Source organism: Tachypleus tridentatus, chromosome 8 (assembly GCF_004210375.1).
Source record: "Tachypleus tridentatus isolate NWPU-2018 chromosome 8, ASM421037v1, whole genome shotgun sequence".
In the NCBI taxonomy this organism is placed as follows: domain Eukaryota; kingdom Metazoa; phylum Arthropoda; class Merostomata; order Xiphosura; family Limulidae; genus Tachypleus; species Tachypleus tridentatus.
This window is the reverse complement of record NC_134832.1, coordinates 52,699,862-52,720,964: the sequence shown is the minus strand read 5'-3', so window position 1 is coordinate 52,720,964 and position 21,103 is coordinate 52,699,862. Positions and strand designations below refer to the sequence as shown.

Sequence of the window (21,103 nt, the reverse complement as noted above, 5' to 3'; positions counted from 1 at the left end):
TACATTGGGAGAAGAAATAAAGGTGTGATAAACTGGAAAAGAAGAATTACTATAGAATGACAAAGGAGGGATACATTGGGAGAAGAAAATAAAGGTGTGATAAACTGGAAAAAGAAGAATTACTATAGAATGACAAAGGAGGGATGGGAGAACAAATAAAGGTGAAGAAACTAGAAGAATTACTATAGAATGATAAAGGAGGATAATTGGGAGAAGAAATAAAGGTGTGATAAACTGGAAAAGAAAGAATTACTATAGAATGAACAAAAGGAGAAGAAGAAAAAAGGTGTGATAAACCGGAAAAAAGAAGAATTACTATAGAATGACAAAGGATGGGATATACTGGGAGAAGAAATAAAGGTGTGATAAACTGGAAAAAGAAGAATTACTATAGAATGACAAAGGAGGGATACATTGGGAGAAGAAATAAAGGTGTGATAAACTGGAAAAAGAAGAATTACTATAGAATGACAAAGGAGGGATACATTGGGAGAAGAAATAAAGGTGTGATAAACTGGAAAAAGAAGAATTACTATAGAATGACAAAGGAGGGATACATTGGGAGAAGAAATAAAGGTGTGATAAACTGGAAAAGAAGAATTACTATAGAATGACAAAGGAGGGATACATTGGGAGAAGATAAAGGTGTGATAAACTGAAAAAAGAAGAATTACTATAGAATGACAAAGGAGGGATACATTGGGAGAAGAAATAAAGGTGTGATAAACTGGAAAAGAAGAATTACTATAGAATGACAAAGGAGGATACATGGGAGAAAGAAATAAAGGTGTGATAAACTGGAAAAGAAGAATTACTATAGAATGACAAAGGAGGGATACATTGGGAGAAGAAATAAAGGTGTGATAAACTGGAAAGAAGAATTACTATAGAATGACAAAGATATATTGGGAGAAGAAATAAAGGTGTGATAAACTGGAAGATAGAATGAATAAGGAGATACATTGGGAGAAGAAATAAGGGTATGATAAACTGGAAAAGAAGAATTACTATAGAATGACAAAGGAGTGATACATTGGGAGAAGAAATAAAGGTGTGATAAACTGGAAAAAGAAGAATTACTATAGAATGACAAAGGAGGGATACATTGGGAGAAGGTGTGATAAACTGGAAAAGAAAAATTACTATAGAATGATAAACTGGGGAAAAGAAATAAAGGTGTGATAAACTGGAAAAAGAAGAATTACTATAGAATGACAAAGGAGGGATACATTGGGAGAAGAAATAAAGGTGTGATAAACTGGAAAAAGAAGAATTACTATGATAAACTGGAAATAAAGGTGTGAAAAGAAAAAAGAATTACTATAGAATGACAAAGGAGTGATACATTGGGAGAAGAAATAAGGGTATGATAAACTGGAAAAGAAGAATTACTATAGAATGACAAAGGAGTGATACATTGGGAGAAGAAATAAAGGTGTGATAAACTGGAAAAAGAAGAATTACTATAGAATGACAAAGGAGGGATACATTGGGAGAAGAAATAAAGGTGTGATAAACTGGAAAAAGAAAAATTACTATAGAATGACAAAGGACTGATATATTGGGAGAAGAAATAAGGGTATGATAAACTGGAAAAGAAGAATTACTATAGAATGACAAAGGAGTGATATATTGGGAGAAGAAATAAGGGTATGATAAACTGGAAAAAGAAGAATTACTATAGAATGACAAAGGAGTGATACATTGGGAGAAGAAATAAAGGTATGATAAACTGGAAAAGAAGAATTACTATAGAATGACAAAGGAGTGATACATTGGGAGAAGAAATAAGGGTATGATAAACTGGAAAAGAAGAATTACTATAGAATGACAAAGGAGTGATACATTGGGAGAAGAAATAAAGGTATGATAAACTGGAAAAAGAAGAATTACTATAGAATGACAAAGGAGTGATACATTGGGAGAAGAAATAAAGATGTGATAAACTGGAAAAAGAAGAATTACTATAGAATGACAAAGGAGTGATATATTGGGAGAAGAAATAAAGGTGTGATAAACTGGAAAAAGAAGAATTACTATAGAATGACAAAGGAGTGATACATTGGGAGAAGAAATAAAGGTGTGATAAACTGGAAAAGAAGAATTACTATAGAATGACAAAGGACTGATATATTGGGAGAAGAAATAAAGGTGTGATAAACTGGAAAAAGAAGAATTACTATAGAATGACAAAGGAGTGATACATTGGGAGAAGAAATAAGGGTATGATAAACTGGAAAAGAAGAATTACTATAGAATGACAAAGGAGTGATACATTGGGAGAAGAAATAAGGGTATGATAAACTGGAAAAAGAAGAATTACTATAGAATGACAAAGGAGGGATACATTGGGAGAAGAAATAAAGGTGTGATAAACTGGAAAAAGAAGAATTACTATAGAATGACAAAGGAGGGATACATTGGGAGAAGAAATAAAGATGTGATAAACTGGAAAAAGAAGAATTACTATAGAATGACAAAGGAGTGATACATTGGGAGAAGAAATAAAGATGTGATAAACTGGAAAAAGAAGAATTACTATAGAATGACAAAGGAGGGATATATTGGGAGAAGAAATAAAGGTATGATAAACTGGAAAGAGAAGAATTACTATAGAATGACAAAGGAGGGATATATTGGGAGAAGAAATAAAGGTATGATAAACTGGAAAGAGAAGAATTACTATAGAATGACAAAGGAGGGATATATTGGGAGAAGAAATAAAGGTATGATAAACTGGAAAGAGAAGAATTACTATAGAATGACAAAGGAGTGATACATTGGAAGAAGTTTTAAGGAGAGATGGGATATTGGAGACAAAGGAGGGTTAATTCTGGTGGAGAGAAGAAACGGTGTAATGTGATAAAGTTTTCGCTCGTTGACCTAGTTTGTTAACGTTGACGTAGTTTGTTAACGTTCCTTCAATACTTGGTGGTTGAAATAATGTAAAGTTAAATTTAGTTTTTAACGTAACGACTGTTAATATTCACTGTGCTTGACGTTAGAATTATGTAAGGTAATGCCTTTGTTTTTTTCAAATGTAACTACTTGTAACTTTATAAATAATGACGTAAGCTTAGAACTTTGGTTGAATTAAATAGTTAATATGTTTTCCTTTGGAAAATTGGAGAAATTTCTTAACAAGAAAAGAAGTTGAAATTAGATTAATATATACACATGTATGCATAGTAAATAATCAACATCTCCTAACTGTTGTCACTATTACTTTATACACGTAAGTGTAAATGAGCACTATGGCAAATATTCTGCCACTTAACCAACTTTCTTTTAAATAGTAGTTTCGTAAGTTTGTTTTCGTTTGTGCCAAACTTATTAATGAAGATCGAAAGTAATAACAAACTTTCTTTTAAATAGTAGTTTCGTAAATTTGTCTTCGTTTGTGCCAAACTTATTAATGAAGATCGAAAGTAATATTCTTATGAGGCGATTCCTGATTAAAATTGTCCATTTCGCCCCTTAGTGTCGCAAGTCACTGATAATTATAAAAGAAAAGACAGTATGTATGAATTTTCAAAAGTTTTTGGGAGGCACAGGAAAAGTGTGTTTACGTTTTGTCACGAGGCACACCACGTGATGAGACTCGCAAAGTTCTCCAACATTCACTAGCAGCGACACTTACTACCAGTCGTGTGTTTCAAATGTTAGGGTTAGCTTAAATTCGATTTACACAGACAACAGAAATCGCCTATGTTGCGATAAAACGCCCCTTTTGTCTTGTTGGAAAGGCGACGAAATTGTCCTCGATGAGTGATTTACCTGAAAATGAAATAAAACTATTTAATGGCAGTACAATAAGATGGTATGAAATGTTGATACATAGCATTAGAAATAATTATGGAAACAGGAAGTGAAATGCAAATATTATGGAATTTCTCTAATTACAGTGTATTAAAATGATTTGCAGATAACAGTTATATACTGACAACATTCAGTGTAACTGGCTACGATCCCACAAGTTAGACAATGACAGACCAACATAATGCCTAAAAGGTACTAGAGGTCATACTATTCCCATGCAATGGTGTGGTTGTCGTGAATGGAATTATGGGTCATATGAAAAGCGTGTAGAAACCAAAGTACTGACTGATAAGGAACACTCACGTGACAGAGTGAACAAAAATTCATATTTTAATATAAACTGTGTGGAAATTCTAAATATAGTACGCAGAGTGACAGCTGTTGATAACAGAAGCAGTTCAAATGGAAAACCAAAGTCCTCAAATGTAATGTTAGGTAACTCGAGCCTTTATGTCGTTCAATTATGTTTGCAACAGTCAACGATAGTTTGTTTGATGGCAAAGAAGAGAACTGCATCACATACAACGTACAATATTTCCAAACATCATGATGACCAACCAATAGAATTGTGAGCTGCATTTCAACTAGTATTGTTCGAGATCCAACCAAAATTGATGGCACACTGACAGCTGACAGGTACAAGCACATTCTTATACACCCTGTCATTCTGTTATAAGCAAACTCTATTGGGCAATGATTCATCTTCCGGCAAGACACTGATAACATGTATGCAACATTAGCAAAACGGATTGAACAATATATAGTTCCAACATGAATATTGTTAAGGTTGTAAGGTAACACAAAAAGTTGGTTGAGCTGAAAAGCGATACGGAACATTTGAAAACACAAAAAAAAGATAATTGTACTTTGTTAAACGTGTGGAAGCACACAAACATGGTGGACTATTTTATTTTAAGTAAATATAAGACACCAGTGAATTATAGAATTTGTTTGATTTTATTTTGTATTTTTTTTTGCCGATAATGTATCATAATAATAACAAAATAGCTACAGTTACTGGTTGTTTGTGGCTTCTTTATTTTTCCATGATATTTACCAATACTCAATATTTATATGCTTGTCGTACTAGTTTTATCAGGAATTGAGCAACATAGAAATCACCAAAGTTTTTCTCTGACTACTTTAACCTGTTCAGTGCCGCAGACGAGATAACTCGTCCAAACCGATCGGTAACACAGTGCCACGGACGAGTTACTTCGTTCCCAATAATACCTAACTTCAACGCTAGACGTCAGCACCATACATGCATTTGACCTACTTACGAAGTGTTTCACTTTCGATCCAAAATGGCGTCACGAAAAAACTTACAAAATGAAGAAGCATCAGAGTTGTATTGTAGCAGCTGAAATACTTGGCAGTCAACAGGTTAAAAGTGGCTTCATGTGGCATTTATCAGTATGAGTTGTAAATATAAATCACAACATCGACAAATGTTAAGGAACTCAAAAACATAGTGTTAACATATAATGAAAGACAGTGCTTTGGTATCACTGGAAAACAAACAAACAAAGAACCAAAACGTATGTATCACACTCCTGTGGTAAATGAGAGAAATTTGTTTATAAATTAAATGTTAAAGTATCAGTACACATACAAAGATACACTAGTTGTTACATATACACAGTTACACTCACATATATATATATAAAACACATACTTAGTTATTTATATGTAACTGTGCAATAAATAATTAGAATTATCCAATCACAATAGCCGAATGATAATGTTACTATTATCTCTCTCTGTTATTGGCTAAACGGTTAAACAACTCACAATTAGTTTCCTTGGGCATGTATTCTTGCATTTCTGCTAACAAGTTCCTGACAGTTTCTGTATCCCTGGTAAGAAGAAATCAGACAGAACCAGTTTCTCTAAGTGGAACCAAATTTGGGTGGTTATTAGGTGCTCAATACAAACAAGATAATTAAGGACACGTCTCTCACAATGGACTAAATGATGCAAAATTTTTCCCAGTACCTACTACTCTCTTACGTAAGATCATTCTGAACGTGCAGTGACGAAACACACTATTTTCGGTATAGTAAACTACCACAGCTAACCGAACAAAATGTTGTAATGCCAGAGAAATTCCACCTTAGTTGAGCACGTCAGGTTTATAAATTAGGTGCAATTTGTACATAACGAACAGAATAGAACTTACTTTACCTGGTGTACAGAGATTTATGAAGCTAAAATAGGTATTCAACTGTACAATTAACTAGGAAGTTTACCCATTACAGTGACGTTTAAGAAGCTGACATTTCAAACCGTGATTGTTTGAAATGTTGTCTTAAAATATATTATAATGACAACATTTAGTCATAAGGATTTTTATTATTATTATTCGCATTATATTTCACTAACACTGTTTCCTATTTCAGTGTTTACTTTGTTGTTTGTGAATTTAAATAATGAAAGAGAAAACACGATTGAAATCAAGCACTTTTGCGATAAAATATACACAGGTATCACATTAACATAACGAGAGATTTTCATTCGTTAACAATGAAATTGTAGTTATGTTTCGTAAAATAATGTAGGCATGAGATTTGGTCAAAAATATAAAATTTCAAACCAAAAAAAAAAAAAAAACAAGCAAAAAAACATTTTTATTCGCACGAAATGTTACTAGACTAGTTTTTAGTAATAAAACCTTAGTGAACTAGCTTCATTAACATCATGAAAGTTAGTTTCATAATTTATGTCGGTTTTAAATTTCGGGCAAAGCTACTGGAGGGCTATCTGCGTTAGCCGTCCCTAATTTTAGTAGTGTAAGACAAGAGGGAAGGCAGCTAGTCATCACCACCCACCGCCAACTCTTGGGCTTCTCTTTTAACAACGAATAGTAGGATTGTCCGTCACATTATACGCCCCCACAGCTGAAAGGGCGAGCATATTCGGTGTGACGGGAATTCGAACCCGCGACCCTCAGATTATGAGTCGAGTGCCTTGACCACCTGGCCATGCCGGGGGCCGAGCATCCAGGAAATTAGTACAAGCTTTTACCTCTGCCATCATGTCACTTGAGATATACATCTTAACCATGGTTTACTGTGATCTTAAGACCAACTGTTAAGAACTGTATTATCACTATTTTTCGAGGAATGAGCGATTGGCAAAATTCAGTGCTAGCATTTCAAGCGATGCAAAGTATTTTTTAAGGAATTTTTGCACTGTGGAAGAAAAATACTTTGGCGTCTGTTAACATATTAAGGCTTCCTCATAACATTTGGTCTCAGTCAGGTGGCATCTCACGCTGTTAATATCATCACCTAGGTTTATCTTTGTTCTTATTAAGCCTCTTTGTTAATATTTATTAACATCTATCTCGCTGTTAGAGGTTAAAAACGTAAACGTCATATGTGTATATGTAAACAATACACACATTTCTGTTGTATTTATTATCACTGCTAATAATTGTTTCGCTATTAATGATTAAAAAAATTAAACTTTTTATTACCACTGTTAATATCCATCTCGCTGCTAAATGTTAAAATCATAGAGATTTAAAATATTAGAAAAATACCACAGTTTACAGCGTACTGCAACCTTACATGTGTCTTAAATACTTGCTTATCATTTACGTTATTTTACGTCGTTACTTATGTGTTATACTGTGTTAAGTTCCCCCAAATAAATAAGATGAAACAGCTTTTTTATTACGTCATTAGCTTGGTTTGTTTTGAATTTCGCGCAAAGCTACACGAGGGCTATCTGTGTTAGCCGTCCCTAATTTTGCAGTGGGAGACTAAAGGGAAAGCAGCTGGTCATCAACACCCACCGCAATCTCTTGGGCTACTATTTCACCAACGAATAGTGGGATTGGCCATACATTATAACGCCCCGGCGGCTGAAAGAGCGAGCATGTTTGGTGTGACGGGGGAAGATTACTTTAGTATTGATAATTTAATACGCAGTTGCTTAAACTGTAAATTAACCCGATATAATTAATATAAATAAATAAATATATATACTTTTAAAGCGGGTTGAAGCCTGAACTTGTACGAGTTGGAATCTCGCCCATGAAATTTATTTCGCACGAGAAAATTTCCTTCGGATAACTTTCGACTCGGTTTTATTCATTTAAAAAAACAAAACAAATTTTCTGAGTGTTTAATAAGTGTACAACTTTACAAAATATTTAAAGAATAAATTGTATTTAAAAACAAATGAAAAAAAACGCATCACTTGTTCTGTGCAATACGTTTTAACTATTAATATCTCTTGGTACTGTTTATGTTCCCTCATTTTTTTCTCAAGTGGAGCAAATGTTTTTGAGTTTTTAATTTACTGAATTATATCTGTAATATTTTTGTGAAACTAAAGAAAAAAAAATGAATGTTTTTTTTTTTTACCACCTCGTGCTGCAAGAGATCGCCCTTGTTCTTTGACATTTCCGTGAATAGCATATTTAGCGTGTCAACAAATAACAAGAAGAAGGCGAAATGTAACACACGGAAATAATTTGGTTTTCTTTCATAAACCTCTAAAGGAACAGATTAATTCCGCAAGAAGTTTTCTTTTCTGTGAATTGGTTCAAACAAAGCCAACCATTCCTCGTCCTTGTTGGTTCACAAGTTTCTTCTCATTTGTTGCTTCTAAGTAAAGCTTTTCATCTTAAAGAAAAGAGACTTTCTTTAGCTCTCAAAGTTCTAAGTTTTCGTGTAATCGATGAATCATATATCCAGCAATTCACAGTTGTGCAGCTGCACTTTTATCTTTCTGTTTCTCAAAGTAGGAATGATCAACTAAAGATTTGTAATTCACCAGAGCTCCAACTGTTGTTTTTTAAACACTTATGGCAAAATGTATTTTTGCCGCATTTGCTAATAGAAATCGGATGTACTCCAATTTTACAAATGTGTTTGTGAGAAAACTGGTTTTTAAGTACGAGTTTATGCTGATAAAATATACAAATTTTGTTGTATTTATTACCATTGGTACTGTTCACCTCACTGTTAGAGGTTAAAACTTTAACTTATGTATTTTGTTGTGTCAGTAAGTACTTTTTGCACACAAAAAAACTCTACTTTCTCACTTCAGTTTCCCCTTCACGCCAAACATGCTCGCCCTTTCAGCCGTGGGGGCGTTATAATGTGACGGTCAATCCCACTATTCGTTGGTAAAAGAGTAGCCCAAGAGTTGGCGGTGGGTGGTGATGACTAGCTGCCTTCCCTCTAGTCTTACACTGCTAAATTAGGGACGGCTAGCACAGATAGCCCTCGAGTAGCTTTGTGCGAAATTCAAAAACAAACACTTCAGTTTAATTTGTAGAAGTTGCTACGGAGGCCTTCTGCAACCAGATATTTGAAACTTACAGCTCGACTGAACGGAGTGAAAATATTAAATTAAAAACTTTAGTATCAAGTGAACAACGACGATGATTTGGCAGATCCAAGAATAAAGAATTTTTTGTATGACTAAATATACTGGTAAACATTTATATATCAGGTAATGAGAACAAACTTTGGGTTAATTATGTCCTAAGAAACCTAAGTAATTTCAGCGACAGATCTTAATGCCTGTCGGAAACAGTGTAATAAGGCCTGGCGCTAAACCCTAGGCATTCATAACTGGTTGGTAGAATGAAGAAATTCAAAGAACCTAAATAATACCAACACTACCACGAGGAGAAATTTGTCTGTTTGTTTGTGAACTTCGCGAAAAGCTACACGACAGCTATCTGGGTAAGCAGGCCCTAAATTAGTAGTGTATGACTAGAGGGAAGGCAACTAGTTATCACTACCCACCGCCAACTCTTGAGCTACTCTTTCACCAACGAATAGTGAGATTGACCGTCACCTTATAACGCCCCCTCGGCTGAAAGGGCGAGCATGTTTGGTGCGACAGGTATTCGAACCCGCGACCCTCAGATGTGGAGAAATAGTTAGTATTAGTGTTATTAATAAAATAAAAAATTGTTAGTATGAGAGGTGATGCTCGTCAGTATTAGAAACTGTTTTACTGTAATGTGACATTTTTCAAGTTACAAAAATAGAAAACACACAAGTTTGACTAATTCCTACTTTATATGTATTCGAGAAGAGCTATATAGTTTTAACGTGGAGTTTCAATTCTAAATAAACTGCTTACAGATAGTGAGATAAGCCTATTTTGGAGATTTTTTTTAATGTTCGAAAATGAACGTGACCTGTCGTAATTTCAGTACCTCTAAAACTAACTTTATCTAATTTTGAGTTTGGTTTTAATTTCGCGCAAAGCTACGCGAGGGCTACCTGCCCTAACGGTCCCTAATTTTGCGGTTTAAGACTCGAGGGAGGGCAACTAGTCATCACCACCTGCCGCCAACTTTTGGGCTACTCGTTTACTAACAAATAGTGGGATTGATCGTACCATTATAACACCCTCACAGCTGAAAGGGCGAGCATGTTTGGTGTGACTTGTATTCGATCCCGTGACCCTCAGACTACGAGTCGAGTGCCTTAACCACGTGACCATGCCGGGCCAATTTTGAGTTCATCAATCAGTTTCGATTAAAGAAACGGTTGAGGTTTATTTCGAAGGGAACATTTAACAAGTACCTATTAGGTGTAATGTTTTAACCACTAGGTGTAGTTTACGATAAAAAATAAAACATGTAGATCAAAAGTGTAGTTTATGATTAAAAAAAATACTTATTGCAGTGAAATTAGCCCTTTCTTTAAGGGTCAAGGAAACACGTCCGTCACTGAACTGTTACAATCAGTATAACACATCCATGATGGAAGTGTTTGTTTTAACAAATGTTACTTTTTGCTTACGATCCAAAAACAAATCGTTCATCCAGTCACTTCAACAGAGCAGACTTATGTTGTAGTTGAGATTTCTCTCGTTTAACCAACAACAGCATTTGTCAATAACATTACTACTGTAAGGTATCTCTATTAGTTTTGTAAAATACCTAAAAACGTTTCAAAGTTCTTCATGTAAATCATGTCACTATTTTTCATGTAAATCATGTCACTATTTCTTCATGTAAATCATGTCACTATTTCCTCATGTAAATCGTGTTACTATTTTTCATGTAAATCGTGTCACTATTTTTCATGTAAATCGTATCACTATTTCCTCATGTTAATCGTGTCACTATTTTTCATGTAAATCTTGTCACTATTTTTCATGTAAATCGTGTCACTATTTCTTCATGTAAATTGTGTCACTATTTTTCATGTAAATCATGTAACTATTTATTCATGTAAATCTCGTCACTATTTTTCCTGTAAATCGTGTCACTATTTCTCCTGTAAATCGTGTCACTATTTTTCCTGTAAATCGTGTCACTATTTCTTCATGTAAATCGTGTCACTATTTTTCCTGTAAATTGTGTCACTATTTTTCATGTAAATCATGTAACTATTTATTCATGTAAATCTCGTCACTATTTTTCCTGTAAATCGTGTCACTATTTCTTCATGTAAATCGTGTCACTATTTCTTCATGTAAATCGTGTCACTATTTTTACTGTAAATCGTGTCACTATTTCTTCATGTAAATCGTGTCACTATTTCAGGAATCTTCTAATTCAATTAACGTATCTTTACACATGTTAGTGCATGATTGGTCTCTACACATGTTACAGCATGATTGGTCTTTACACATGTTATAGCATGATTGGCCTTTACACATGTTATAGCATGATTGGCCTTTACACATGTTATAGCATGATTGGTCTTTACACATGTTGTAGCATTGTTGGTCGTTACACATTTTAGAGCATGATTGGTCTCTGATACTTTGTCTTCGTAGAAAGTGTGGACAGTTAAGATACAATTTTTGTTTAAAAAAAAATAGAAAGTTCAAACCAACCTACCATCATTTTAATGTCAATTTGATTTCAAGAGCAATGATTATTTTTAGAAAGTTTACTCTTCACGGATAATGAATCTTAACTTTAAACAGTTTTTATTTCAGGCTGAAACGAACTGTGAGAATCTGATTGAATTATCTATTTCCAACTCACGTGTATCAATGGTCTTGATATATAACGTATATCAGTGGTCGTGATATATAACGTATATCAATAACTTGTGAAACAAGTTAAGTGCTTAATGTAGGAAATTCTCTGAACAACGTGAAAATTAGTGGGATTGATCGTTACTTTATAACGCCCCCACGGCTGAAAGGACGAGCTTATTTGGTGCGACGGAGATTCGAACTGAGTGAAGTGCCTTAATCACCTGGCCTTAAAATCCACACTAATCATCACATACAGGAAATACGACTAAAAAAAATTCAAAATGTTGTGGTCGGCACGTGAAACATACAGACTTCATTCAAAACTTCTTAGCCAATATACAAAATACACAGTGTTTAAAATGCCTTGGTAAATAGGGTAAATATATATAGCGTTCGAAATGTTTTCGCTAAAACGCCAGATACACAGTACTAAAAAGTTCCCTGGCTGTTACGCCACACACGTGTTCAAAAATTCCCTGGCTATTTGCCAGACACATCAAAGACTTCAAAATGTCATTTCTGATATATTATTGTGGATAAGTCAAGTTTGTATACATGCTTTAAAAATGTAATACCAACTTCTTTTTTTTAAGAAACGGTTTGACTCTCTTTATGAAACAAATTTGACATAAAATGTTATCTTTTATTTTCCTAATTATCGTATCGGATTTCTTTGCGTTTGTTTGTTTGCTACATTTAAATCTAATCGAATGTAACTTACGTATATTTAAGAAAATTAAAAACCTGTTAAGAAAAAACAACACAAATCTTTATATATGCGACAACAAGACGTTGGTATCTTTCTGAGGGTTAATATTTGTCAGAAGTATCTGCCACTTTAAACTTTATATCTTGAAGGTTATATTTTAACCGTAGATTTAAATTTAGTTCGAATCAATTTCGCGTACTGACTGCGTATGTTGAGCAATACAAGATCAGGTTTCTCAGCGTTATGAGAACGTCTTCTCCGCGGTTTTTTCCAGGTTCTGCCCATAGAGGTGATCAAAGAAAATTTAATAAAACCTGATTTCTGTGGTACCTTCCTAAACATGAACACTTTTAACATGTCGTGTAAGAGGTAAACTCTGCACCTTCGTGACCAAAGACAACTGAAAGGCAAGGTCCTATACTATAGCACATATTCTTTGCTCTAATTTGAATATAGAAAATAGTGATACCTCATTTACTTGAAGACATATAATTATAATAAAAATGCAAAATTAAACACTTATACCTAATATAATAAATATTCCACGGATTATTATTATTATTTTTAATTTTAAGAAGTTATGAGTGAAAGAAAAAATGAATATACAATAATACCATAACCATACTATATCTGTCGTCTCCAGTGCCGATGAGGCATTATGTACAATACCGGGACTCACGAGATCGGATTGGACACGACAGACATGGTAGTGGTCTAGATGACGTTCATATCATGAATATTCATCAAAAACGACTGTTTTCGTGTGAAGTTAATGAAGTAAGTTAAACTAACCTATCAATTGACACTAGCTCCTCCTGGTGATAGTCGTGTGGAGGTCGCCAAAGGACCAGCTTATCAAGTACTGCCATACCCGAGGAGCTTGGACGGTTTTCTGTGATAGAAAACATTAACAGATAAGACACTGTGCATTATATTTACATATATGGATTAAATGTAACTTAACATTTAAAGAAACACGAACAATAGAATGTTATACACAAACGTATATAAGCTAAGCAGTTAGATATGTCAAAAACAATACTGAGTTAGAGTAGCAACAACGTTTTCAAGAAGTACACTGTCTGTTATATTTAATTTTTAACTCACTCACCAGAGGGATACACCGTCTGTTATATTTAATTTTCAGGTTTAGATTTTATTTGCACATGTAATAAATATCTTTGTTTTTCAAGTTCGTGGAAAATAACACGAGGGCTATCGCGCTAGTCGTCTCCAATTTACCAGTTTAAGACTAGAGGGAAGGCAGCTAGCTTGTCATCACTATCCACCGCCAATTCTTGGGGTATTCTTTTACCAACGAACAGTTGTATTGATCGTAACATTATAACACCCCACACGGCTGAATGGGTAAGCATGTTTGGTGTGATGGGGATTCGAACTTGCGACCCTCAGATTACGAGTGCAGCGCCTTAACCACTTGGCCATGCAGGGCCTCGCATGTAATATATATTTGCATGTACACAAAACTTTTGAATTTTAAATGTGGGGTAATATCCTGATAAAATACCTCGATTTGCGCATGCGTCACTCGCCAGTCATAAAGTTCAAGGCGACGGTAAAAGACGAAGAAATATACTTAAAGGGTATTCATATAAATAATCAAAGAAGTTGTTGTTTTTAATTAAGCACAAAGCTACACAATGGGCTACCTGTGCTCTGTCCACCACGGGTATCAAAACCCGGGTTTTAGCGTTGTAAGCCCGCAGACATACCGCTGACCCACTGGGGGGGGGGTAATCAAAGAAGGTGATTAGAGTCTTTACCTATCTATTGCCTGTAGAATTAGTTTAACTTAACTGGTGTTTCGCAGTACTGTGTAGTCTATATTTTTTAATACAGTACCATTTCTTATGACGGCGAAATAGTTTCATGATTACGACCAAAGTAGGCTAAAAATAGACTTTTTTTTTAATGACAAGCGATATGACTACATCTGCAGACACATTCAGTAACTGTCATCTTCAAAATGTCTGATGATCTGATGTTGTTTTTGGTGTGCACCTGATGTATCATACTTCCACAGGGTTCCTGAAATTGTTCTGTTTCAAGACTATATAAAACTAAAAGTAACAAATATATTTTATTATCTTGCTTTGTGTTGTAGCTAACAGACCACATAATTTTTCTCGTGATTTATGGCACGCGAACGTTTTACTCATGTCACAACAGTAAAAACTGAAACGTTAAGCGTTCATTACGTAACGTCATTTCAGCGCCTACTGACACGCTGACAGACAACACGTTACTATATATAGGTGCGAATGATTACAACAAGTGACGCCTTCGGGTCCCTTACACGAAATTGTTTTAGAATATTCACTCATTTTCAAGATTTCCAAAAGCCTTCATTTAGTTTTGACATTTTTGTGTTATGAAGTCTTGCAACAGTTGCAGTTTTGTGTAAAACGTAACAAGCATAATCTGTCTTTTATAAGTCCCGTAAATAATGGCTTTTTTTTTAAAACTATCCTGTTTCAAAATGTGAACGTTTCGAGCTCTCAGTTGCTTTCTTAATACAAAATAAAGCTACTATAGCCGCTTTTGTTTAACAGTGCATGCACGCCTAATGGCTTATTTTACAAACGACACAAATCAAAATAGAATTAAAAAAAAACAAACTGATACTTTTCTTAAGGATCACCATAAAAAACAAACTAGAAATGCACAAAAGCGTTCCAGCGTAAGCCTAGAGGGAAGGCAGCTAGTCATCATCACCCACCGCCAACTCTTGGGCTACTCTTTTACCAACGAATAGTGGGGTTGACCGTCACATAATAACGCCTCACGGCTGAAAAGGCAAGCATGTTTGGTGTGATGGGGATTCGAACCCGCGACTCTCGGATTACGAGTCCAGTGCCTTAACCACCTGGTAATGAGGGGACCTCACGTAAGAAACGACTGAATTTATAAACATGCTTGTCGCGAAACGGCGTAGCCGAAAATTTCCTGGTTGTATGATAAGAACTTGAAACATGAAACATGGCAGAGTAATGATACTTCCTTTAGTTGACTGATTAATTCCAGATATGGACACGTCTCGATCTGGAAGCCCTCCAATGGCATAGCTGTTTGTCTGCGAGCTTACAACGCTAAAACCCGAGTTTCGAAACCAGTGATGGGCAGGACACAGATAGCCCAGTGGGTTATCTTTGGGTAAGCTTTGTGCTTAACTAGAAACAAATAAACTTCAAATTGAGGATTTGTTTCTTTGTTTGTTTCTGAATTTTGCGCAAAGCTACACGAGAGCTATCTGCGCTAGCCGTCCTTAATTTAGCAGTGCAAGACTACAGGTAAGGCAACTAGTCATCACCACCCACCGCCAACTCTTAAGCTACTCTTTTACCAACCAATAGTGGAATTGACCGTCGCATTATAACGCCCTTGTGGCTGAAAGGCGAGCATGTTTTGGTGCGATGGGTATTCGAACCCTCGATCTTTAGATTACGAGCCGAGTGCCTCAAACACCTGGCCATGGCGGGCCCCTGAGAATTTGCTCATGCACGTGTTGGTTCGATATTCTGTATATATATTAATTAATTAAAAATAGTGATAGTTATTACATCGCAGGTCTTGTCTTATATTACATTAAATCGTAGCATTTTGCAGCTTTGTGGCAATTGATTTCTTTAATTTCTTAGAAATGGTGACATCACTAACTAGAACAGTTGCGCATGCGCCGATGGTGCAAATGCTATCGTGCTGTACTTACATTTTGTATTATTCAGAAATCAAGATATATACTATTTTAAACTGAATACATTAAATAAACAGGGCTAAACATTTATTTAATGTTTTGTTAAATACAAATGACAAGCCAGTGTGCATGCACTCATTAATGTAAGATGCTTTAAAACATAATATAAGAGTCAATACATAATTTCCGTACCCGCCTGGTACAGCGATAAGTCTACGGATTTACAACGCTAAAATTAGGGGTTCGATTCCCCTCCGTAGACTCAGCAAATACAAATGATAAGCCAGTGTGCATGCACTCATTAACGTAAGATGCTTTAAAACATAATATAAGAGTCAATACATAATTTCCGTACCCGCCTGGTACAGCGATAAGTCTACGGATTTACAACGCTAAAATTAGGGGTTCGATTCCCCTCAGTAGACTCAGCAGATAGCCCGATGTGGCTTTGTTATAAGACAACACACACACACATAATTTCCACATATCTGAAAAAAAGTGTTCCTCACTCACTTAAAGGCAAAAGTTTAGGCATGATTAACTTTTCACACCTTTATTTGTCTTAATGTGGTTCTGGAAATATATCAATCACTGAGGAAAACACTTTGATGTATCAAGTACAACAAAGACATTTTACGGATCTTGATAAACCTGACAAGATCTGACGTGATCCATACCTAGACACATGTTCTATCTCTAGTCTTAAAAGCTAAGTCTATTTTTATGTGAACTTTTCCATCACCTCAGCACAACGAGCTGACTTTACATTTCCTTCGCACATTTGATTAATTCGTGTGCAGTCTGTGAAGCGTCTGCAAGACTGAGACATATTAGCTGATTTATCTTTACATTTCTAACCCTAGTTTGTGGATTTGGCATGTCTAAGTTAGGACACAAACCGTGGTATGCAGCAACAAAGATACGTTTTCTTTTATTTGTTTGTTTTTGAATTTCGCGCAAAGCTGCACGAGGGATATCTGCGCTAGCCGTCCCTAATTTAGCAGTGTGAGACAAGAGGGAAGGCAACTAGTCATCACCACCCACCGCCAACTCTTAGGCTACTCTTTTACCAACGAATAGTGGGATTGACCGTCGCATTATAACGCCCCCACAGTTGAAAGAGCGGGCATGTTTGGCGCGACTGGGATTTGATCCCGCGACCCTCAGATTATGAGTCGAGTGCCTTGACCACCTGGCCATGCCGGGCCGTGGTTTTTTGGCTCAAAGCATCTGGGCTATCTGCACCAGATATGTTGGACCAGTGCATCTTTGGAAGGAGGTAATCTTCCCACCAAAAATAAGAAACTTCTTCCCAGCTCTGCATTTATTTGATCTATCATACATAACAACAAACCTCTCTGATATAATAACAAGAACTTATGACAATTCTTGAAATTTGTCAGTTACTGATGATCAACGCGTATGTTCCAAGAATTCATTTTACTAAGACAAAGGAAAAAAGACACAGTTGCACCCAGAAACAATGTATGGGAAAAGGGCTACGCTAAAGAGACTGATGACCCAAGTTTGTTTGCAACTGTATTAATATAGAGACAATTCCAGGTCATCCTTTTGCTAAACTCTATCCAAAGATCATCAGAATCTAATGGTTGTTGTTGTTGTTTTCTTATAGCGAAGCCACATCGGGCTATCTGCTGAGCCCACCGAGGGGAATCCATCCCATGATTTTAGCGTTGTAAGTCCGTAGATATACCGCTGTACTAGCGAAGGGGGGGAGCCCATCGTTCTCTAGATCAGAAGTGTACATTCAACACTAAGCTTTATGGCTCTTCAGTCCTCCCGTCCACATTTGTATCATTTCTTGAAATCTAATGGATTAGTAACAGGAAATATTAAACATCATCTGTGTTGACCGTAAACATCAACCCAATGTCTGCATCCGAGACATGAAGAATGACCTTGGTGTCACCGTGGTAACATGTTAAAAAGTTAATCGTAATGTTTCATCGTTTATTCTTCAAAAGTTAGAATTCATCTTGAATAACTTATTGATAGATGTTTATAAAAAACAAAATCATATAATTATTTAGGCTCGGCATTGGCAGGCGGTTTAGGCAATCGACTCGTAATCTGAGGGTCGCGGATTCGAATCCCCGTCACACCAAACATGCTGGCCCCTTTCAGCCGTAGAGGCGTTATAATGTGACGGTCAATCCCACTATTAGTTGGTAAAAGAGTAGTCCAAGAGTTGGCAGTGGGTGGTGATGACTAGTTGCCTTCCCTCTTGTCTCACACTGCTAAATTAGGGACGGCTAGCGCAGATATCCCTCGTGCAGCTTTGCGCGAAATTCAAAAACAAACACACAAACAATTATTTTACGTACCACCAAACACACAAAAACATTTACTGAAGTTTCATTCTCATACGAGTTAATCAAGATTTTGGCATGAAAAACTTAGCTATTCTATGATAAATGGAAGGTTATTAATGCATACATACAGTGCATATCTGCCTTTTTAAGGCATAACGAAATTATTATAATATAAACTAAACTAAATGATTAAATTCTTTTTTATTACTGTGCAGAATTGGACGTTTTCTGGTGCCCCCAGTGGCACAGCGAAAAATTTGCGAACTTACAACACTTTAAATTGGGTTTCAGTAGCCGTGATAAGCAGAGCACGGATAGCCCTGTGTCTAGTTCTGTGCTTAACAACAAACAATAAAACAACAACGGTTTTCTGGCTTGACATCAGCTCATCTGCACCACCTGTTGTGATTGTTTGTTTGCCAGGATCAAACGAAGGACATGTTGAGGTCTTCCTCTTTTGCCAATTATACCAACGCAATTCCTGACAATCATTTGGCAAAGACACGGAAGAAACAACTGTGCTGTAGGTCTCTGTAACATATTGCGTATTTGTTGCTTTCAAGTCATCTAATAGGTAGATAATTAGTCAAAACATATCCACATGTATTCGTATTTATACTTCTAAAATCAGGGGTTCGATATCATTTGATGAACACGACAGACAGTCCGATGTGGCTTCGCTACAAGTGGGATTAACGTTCATACTCAAGAGATGAACTAGGATAGCATTCAGAATAATAACCAATACATCACTGAGTGCGTTGATGGGCAGAACGTGGTTTTCAAAACACCGAATGAACTCTGGTGAAAGCAAGCACTGAAATTATTGTTGTTAGCGCATGCGCAAGTATTTGAAACTTTTGGAGAAAAACAACAACAAACAGGTCTACGCAAATAACGCTCAAAAGAAGTCGCTCATGATGAAATCGATTAAATTAAACTAAACATAACAACAACTGTACTCAAGTGAAAAATACTGAACTTTAACCTTCTTGGAAATTATATTGCAAACGTTTGTGCATGCGTATATGAACTAATTTCGTGCACTTCCATTTACTTGGAAGTGATCGATACGCGAAACAAATTTAGCGCTTTTACCAAAAGAGTCTGGGAAAACACTGAAGAAGTGAACTGACCAACTGAATTATTCTGTAGACATGTCTAAAGAGTGTTACCACATGGCTTTAGATTTAATTTATATAAATGTTTGTAAAGTGACCGATTTCATAAGGGAAATAATTTGGTCATTGATAAGTTATTGTTTGTTATTAAGCGCAAAGCTACACAAAGGGCTATATGTGCCCCATCCACCACTGGGATTGAAACATGATTTTGACTATATTGAGCCTGTAAACTTACCATTCAACCACTGGAATGGGGTAGCATACGTGTATTTAGAGTGTGCAAAAAATATATTACCTTTTACAACGTACAAGTCTAGCAAGCAAGTGACGTAACTTGAAATGTACTCTTTCTTAAAGGTGTTCGTTAGTAAGCGCAAAGTTATACAATATGTTCACAACGGGGCATCGAACTCCAAATTTTGGCGTTATACGTCCTCAAGCTTACAGCTAAATCTTCGGGAACGAATGGATTACCTAATATCCGTTAGATTATTACATCTCTTTGCCTGAAGATAAACACAAAGCTACACAATGGGCTATCTGTGCTCTGCCCACTACGGGTATCAAAACCCGGATTTTAGCGTTGTAAGTTCGCGGATACACCACCGCGAGTTAGATTATTAGGCTAACAAGTACTGAAAAGTTACTGCGCCTGACAGTTTTGTCTTTGTTTATTTAAAGTTAAGCGCAAAGCAACACAATGGGCTATTTGTGCTCTGTTCACTACGAGTATCAAAACCCGGATTCTAGCGTCGTAGGCCCGCAGCTATACCGCTATGTCACTGCTGGGCACGACCTGACAGAAATACAAAATATATATTTTATTATCTCTAATGTTAAGTTTTTCACTAGTTCAACACATCTGAATCAATAGAACAGCGGGGATTAAACATTGGACTTCATTTCCTGAACACGAGAAGTTTCTCGTTTTCTTTACAGGAAAAACGTACAACAAAAATATTCCAAAAACGTGTGATTAAATATTTCGTTTCATTGTCATATTTTAAAAAGATTTGAGCTCCATAAACTACAAACTTTCTGTTATTTTTATCTCTTGGAAATAAATAGAATAAATTTATTTTTCTAGGTTACAAAAGTTCGTAAATAAGGTGCTAAATAGCTTTAAGGTTATAATTTAAATCAATGATAACAGTTAGTTACACAATTAACTGAAAAAAAATTGAAATCACGCCTGTTTGAAAGGACCGTTTTTCTGTTACCCACTGTCGTAAAACGAAAGCAAATTTGGAAGACGCTAAGAAACTACTATTACACCTACAACAGTGTTACACCTTCCTGATGTAATGTATGAAAAATGTGAAACGGCTCTTTAACATAAACGCGATTACACAGAAACAGAGCTGATGGAAAGCGAAAATGAAAGTTATTTTAAAAGTACTGCCTCAACTTTTAGAAGAAGCACCTT

General features: G+C 35.7%; 2 protein-coding genes across 4 annotated transcripts in view; one reads left to right on the top strand and one right to left on the bottom strand.

The window, feature by feature from the left end:
• LOC143222407 (epithelial sodium channel subunit alpha-like) overlaps positions 1-21,103 on the top strand; it is a 293,985-nt gene that overhangs the window by 50,445 nt on the left and 222,437 nt on the right. The gene's annotated exons all lie outside the window — the stretch shown is intronic.
• LOC143223844 (regulator of G-protein signaling 7-binding protein A-like) overlaps positions 3,707-21,103 on the bottom strand; it is a 71,996-nt gene continuing 54,599 nt past the window's right edge. Inside the window, exons 4-6 of the mRNA XM_076452324.1 lie at positions 13,298-13,397; positions 5,614-5,678; positions 3,707-3,777 (exon numbers count right to left, since the gene is read on the bottom strand). Coding sequence (XP_076308439.1) covers positions 3,707-3,777; positions 5,614-5,678; positions 13,298-13,397 — 236 coding nt within the window. The remainder of the gene's footprint in view (positions 3,778-5,613; positions 5,679-13,297; positions 13,398-21,103) is intronic.